Below are 6103 nucleotides of genomic sequence, written 5' to 3'. Positions count from 1 at the left end.
CAATTGCAAAAACAAACCATTTCGTGACTTGCACTCGATTGTACGCGACGTGTTTTATACTTTTATTATTATATAATATTATATTAAATTATGGAAAAAAAAAAATTAGCAGGAGGCCAGCAGTTATTAATTAAGATTATTATTATTATTATTATTATAGAATACCAGCTGATAATTAACACATCGACATTAAAAATAGTTGATATCACACCAAAAACACTTCGTTATAACTACGTGTAAAAAAAAGCTAAGTTAAAAAAAAAATTTAGTAATGATTAAATCTTTAAAAGACGTGATTTAATATGGAAATTAAGTAAAATGCCATTTCATAATATTACAAATACATATGATGACAAATAAGATCAATTGTAATGTTAAATACTTAGTCAACATATGATGTTTAACTATTTGGCAGGACGTAGAAGTATACTTAAATAAATACAATTAAGTAACCACTACGGCACTACAGTATTTACAGTAATTAATAATGTATCAACAATATGTTGACTAAGTATTCAACCCCACATAGCAATAATATGAATTCTACTTATTTTTAAAATATCATTCACAAACTACAAATATTTTTAAAACAACTTTAGATGGTGTTTAGAAGATAATAAGATATATTCAATATATGTACAAAATATATTTTGGCCGCTGGTTTGATATTTCTGAAATAATTTTAGAATCATTTGTGAGATATTGTGATTACATTTTATAAATATATTACTGTAAAAATAAAAATATATTTTGTCAAAATATTTTAGATACATCGTATTATTTTATAGCTGATAATTTAAAAATATTTTTAGTATATATTATATATGTTTTTAAGTAGTAATAATATCAATATACCTTTCTAAAACTATTTTTTTTTTACCTATATGACGAATGCTAAAATGCTAATAATACATATAAATTAATATATATATAGCATTTTATCAATACTTTATGATTAGGAAAGTTAGGAAAGGTGTTTTATTAATATATAGTCAAAAATGTTTAAAATAATTTGTCATCTTTATTAATATTTATGTACCTATAAAATATTATTTAATATACTGTTATAATAATACATAAAATCTGTTATGCATTTTATAAATAAAATTATTTCAATTTTATTTTTTATTATTTTTATTATGTAGATAATTGCGGTGTCTGGTTGTCATTGATTTTTTTTTGTTTTCCATCTTCCCGGCTTTTAGCATTAGCCATATACACTTTCATTGGCTTCAATACATCTATCTCTGGACAATTGTTATATTTTCTAATACTTCTTATAGTACCTGAAATTGATTAATTATAATTAGTTCAATTATTAAGATAACCAATGGAATTCTTACTAAATATAATAGAGCATGTTTTCAGTATAGAGAACACTCGTTTTTTCTTTTGGCCTTGGTACGAGAACTGTGTAAGCAAATTGTCATGAAAGATTTTAGACATGATTTGTCTAGTTGTTTCTGAAATAGTTGATCTTTCTAATCTTGACAATTCACTGATCTGTATTATTCAATATGAGAAGATAAATATTTTATGTAGGTATATAATTTATTTAAATTTCTTTACATGCATTGAGAATTTCATGCCGGGTTGTACAAAAAATTGATTTATTTGAGGCTCACTAAAATGTAATGTACTACATCAGTTTTAAGGAACCATATTAGCTAACTATTGATTTTCAACTTAAGTTTATTAATTGTTTATGCAATCCGGCATATTAGTACATATTTTATATATTAATATTAAGCTACATAAATATGTTATCAATAAATACAATTATTGAAATAAGAATTTAAGAACATTATTTACTGCTATTATATTATTATAATCTATTTTTTACCATTTTTTTACAAAATATATTGTCAGAAGACAGCTTTTCTTCAAAAGTGTTTAATTCTTCAATTGTTGTTAATGGAAAGCAATACACATCATCTTCTATGTAATTATTATCTGCATTGTTGGAACGTGGAATAGAATGACAATTGTCTGCAATATTCATCATGGTGTTTTCTGAAGAGTCAATTTTTTTACTCAGTTCTCTTATTTCATATTTAAGATTTCCAGTTGAGCGTACCAGTTGATTTACAACGTCTACAAAGTATGATAATTAGTAACATAATATTATAATATAATATAATAAATACAATGATAGACATATAATAAATATTAACATATTAGGATATATAGGTGTTATAATATACTATTATGAAGAAAAATAGACGATAGAATGTTTATAGATATAAGATATTGTTTACCTATAAGTGTCGAGTAATTGTTTCCTGTTTCAGAATTTGAGTCATTTTTATTCATATTATTGTCACCTGTAAAATTAGAAATATTATTTAATTCACAATAAACAAAATAACTTGAAGGGTACTAAACATAATATTAATTATGTATATTAATAATTTAACAGTTTAAAATTTCAGAAGCAAATTAAAGGAACTTTATCACTAAGGTTAGATTATTATTTAAAAACTAGAATATAAATACACTTTATCATAAATATATTTTAAATTAAAAATAATAGTTACTTGTGAGAGATGACAAATGTGATTCAAAGTATCCATTATTTCTAATTTTTTTACTATTACTATTAGGCAAAGATGATAGTGATTTGGAGTTTCCGTCTCGTCTCTCTTCATTTGTAATAATTTCAAAGTCTGATGTTGAGTTAGATGGAACTTGAAATAGAAACATATAAAAAAGACTCTTTGTTACTAAATTGAATAACATGGACAATTTAATAAAATGTTTATATTATATTTTAATAAGTAATTCTTACCTTTTTTTAGTTTTCTTAGACTTGGCGAATAATTTGGTGATTTATTAATTGATGATTTGGATATACTGGGTGTATGAGTATTAGTAAAATCAAGTCTTTTTTTACTGGTTCCAACTATCATGGTATTATTATCTATTTTAGATACATTCCATTTCCCTGATGGAGAATTTAATACATTATCATCATCTACTACATCACCTATAATAAATTAAAACAAATTATTTTAATTATAACTTTTTATTCACTATTTAATAATATAAACAACATACTAATAGAACTAAAAAAAAAACATAAATTACATGTTCTAACAAGTAGTATAATTGCAACAATCCATAAATTCTACAACCATCTTAATTTTAAGGACACTTTTTATTATTAGATATAACAGCAAAATATTCAATGCCCAAATTTTGTTTATTTAGTATAAGTAGTAGTAAAATTATATATATATATATACCTATATTACATCCTTGCAGGTAAGAAATGTCTTAGCTTTAGTATAAACCCACAACCAGTTTATTTTAGAAGAATAAAAACGAATGATATAATTTTATATGAAAATACATAAAAGTAAAGTATCATGCATTTAATTTTATACCTGAATGATGATTTTTTTTATAATTATCAGGAATATAATTTTTGTCTGCATCACTGTCATCATAGTCACAAATTAAAAAATTAATTTTTTTCTATACTGAGGATTAATGTTCATTGAAAATATTATATAACACATATTCAGTCACTAACTTTTCCACCAAACTATAAATTAATCCAACATTTATGAAGCAAATAAAAATATAAAAAAATGTATTACCATGACTACTGTTGAGTACAGGAGGATCTTCAATAGAAATTCCTTCAGAATCATTAAAATTTCTATTTCTTGACTGCTTTGGCATCTTAGTTTTTTCTTTATGTTTAATGTTATAAGAGTAATCATGTTGACGGTGCCGTTCACTTCGAGTTGACTTTTCATTTTCAAAAGTAGATAATTCTGATGTTTCTTCAGCAATTTTTAGTTTTGCCCGTGCATCATGTAAACTAACTAAAATAATAATATTAACATTAAAACAATGAAACCAGGTAAATAATTGGTTATAGTCCTTACCAATATTGTGAGACATGGACCTTGCCTTGAAATAGTCAAAATCTATTTCATTAGGTTCAATACGGCGATCAACAAATTTTTTATAATTTTTTATACTCTTTTTTGGCCACGCACAACAACCATTTTTAAACCAATAATCAGGCACTATTTCGACGCAGTTTTCCTCTTCAAAACATACAATAGTCCACGACATGATAAATTAAAAATATAATATACAATATTTACAAATCTGAAATATGAATATAAATTTACATTTAAACATTTATTTACAACACTACTAAAAATACTAGTTAGGTATACGCTTAATAATTAAAAAAAATTATTTAAGTATATTTTAGTAAAATAAGTTAATTGTTTAACAAAGGCATTATAATATATATACCCACATTATTTGAGACAGTATAGTTCAATATTAGATCTGTTACCTAATATTCAAGTCAACTTAGCCACCATTTTATGAAAAAAATTATATGTTAGGATAAGGTAATTTTATTATAATTTTTAGTTGATTACTTAGTGATAAGTTTTGTATTTTAAAATATATATTACTAGTTTGTAAAAATCAGAGTATTTAAATAGTTTTGCTATATTCACCTTAAAAAAATAAATATTAATTACTGTCCATCAATATCATGAATAATTGGAATGGCTATCTTTTGTCCATTCAATTCCAATAACATCATTTTATTTTTAATACAATTATAAGACCAGTATTTATGAGTTAGCGACAGGTTATTAACTTCATAAATGTTTAATACAATTGATGGAATAGGCTTTTCATAAAAAGCTTTTTTAATTTCAAATACTTTACCAATAATAACAATTTCATTTGTCTTATGTAAGCTTACTATATTTTCAACTTTTATTATATCATTAGAATCATTTAATATAAACGAGTCAGCATTGTTTCCAACTTTAATTTTAATATTTTTTAAGTATAACTTTTTATATTGAAATCCTATAAGATTTTCTAAAAGTGGTCCATCAGTGTGTTTATGTTTTAATTGTTCACAGTTTTTCAAATGTTGTTCAGATGTTTTTCCCTCAATAAAATGTCTTTCATTACATCGCCTTATAATTTGTTGAAGTGGTTTGTCGTGTTTACGTATCATTTTTTTTAAACTTTTTAAATAATTCTCGAATGGAAAAGCTGCAATGTTATCTAAAGGTCCAAATCTTTCATAGTCATCACTAATATGAACTAGCCCATGAACATTAAAAGACATAAAATGTTTTCCATATAAAGTTTCAAAAGTTTGAACAAAGTAGTATAATAAATTTTGAGCATATTTTACATAGTTGCCCATGTTGCTAGTTAATAAAATATTCATAGCTATACTTAATGCCATAAAGTGTTTATAGCAATTGTTATTTAAAATATTTTTAAAAACAACTTGACCCGTATAAACTAATATTTGTCGTAATTCGGTAGCTTTAAATCGATTTAAATCATTTAATCCTCTTGGTTTTCGGGAAAATTCACATGGTATGAAGGGTCTTAATGACAAAAGTGATGAAGATAATTGCTTGGATACTGAGCTTGGTAATCTTACATTTAAAGGACCTTTGGCAACCCATAAATGTAATAATTTGCGCATAATACCAAGACAGGTCAAATGCATGTAATCGAGACCAAATGAGCTAATAATATTAATAGGCAATTCTTCCAATATAGAAATTGAATTTTCAACATGATGTTCTTCATAGTTTCTATTAATATAATCAATGTGAGAACGTTTTATCATAGTAGAAGAATAAGGAAAACAAGTTCTGTTTTGTAAGTACTCCCCTTCTACTGTACAGCGGGTACAAGAATCAAATCCAGAATGTCCCTTTATCTTTAAAATAAAACTTTTTGCTGGAGCATCTAAGCTAAAACCGTCTATTTGAACTTGTTTAGTAATACCATCAATAGTTATCCCACAATTGGTCAATATTTTGGATTCATCGACAAATGTTCTTAAAAATTCATTTGAATCTTTTGGTTTTTCATAACCCCAATATATGCCGATAGGAAAAACTTTATTCTTTAGTGGGCGTACATAACCAAGAATAGGCCATAATTGACTACTACTACTTTTGGCTAAGGGTAATCCGTCAATTCCAATCACTACTTTAATGACTTCAATATTATCTATTGGACTATACTTAAAATGTTGTTTTAGAGCCAAACCTAAACCAAAATGATGATAAAACCCTGGATCGAC

The 6103-nt window shown here is 24.7% G+C and overlaps 1 protein-coding gene across 1 annotated transcript; it reads right to left on the bottom strand.

The window, feature by feature from the left end:
- Positions 1-1182: 1182 nt before the first annotated feature.
- LOC100570887 (putative uncharacterized protein DDB_G0282133) lies at positions 1183-4409 on the bottom strand. The gene is made up of 9 exons (XM_029492542.1): positions 4283-4409; positions 3897-4125; positions 3603-3833; positions 2789-2986; positions 2538-2687; positions 2259-2324; positions 1844-2094; positions 1342-1503; positions 1183-1288 (listed from the first exon to the last, which is right to left on the bottom strand). The coding sequence occupies exons 2-9, from the start codon at positions 4087-4089 to the stop codon at positions 1268-1270; spliced, it is 1272 nt and encodes a 423-aa protein (XP_029348402.1). The 5' UTR covers positions 4090-4125; positions 4283-4409; the 3' UTR covers positions 1183-1267.
- Positions 4410-6103: the final 1694 nt, after the last annotated feature.

Source organism: Acyrthosiphon pisum, unplaced genomic scaffold (assembly GCF_005508785.2).
Source record: "Acyrthosiphon pisum isolate AL4f unplaced genomic scaffold, pea_aphid_22Mar2018_4r6ur Scaffold_21677;HRSCAF=24575, whole genome shotgun sequence".
Classification (NCBI taxonomy): Eukaryota; Metazoa; Arthropoda; class Insecta; order Hemiptera; family Aphididae; genus Acyrthosiphon; species Acyrthosiphon pisum.
The sequence above is the reverse complement of the archived record's forward strand: the minus strand, read 5'-3'. Positions and strand labels throughout refer to the sequence as shown.

Coding starts and splice junctions, on each gene's coding strand:
- LOC100570887 (XM_029492542.1), bottom strand. CDS start 4,089: ATGTCGTGGACTATTGTATGTTTTGAAGAGGAAAACTGCGTCGAAATA. Junction 2,987..3,602: donor TGTACTCAACAGTAGTCATG/GTAATACATTTT, acceptor AATTTATTATAG/GTGATGTAGTAGATGATGAT. Junction 2,325..2,537: donor ACATTTGTCATCTCTCACAA/GTAACTATTATT, acceptor CTAATTTTACAG/GTGACAATAATATGAATAAA.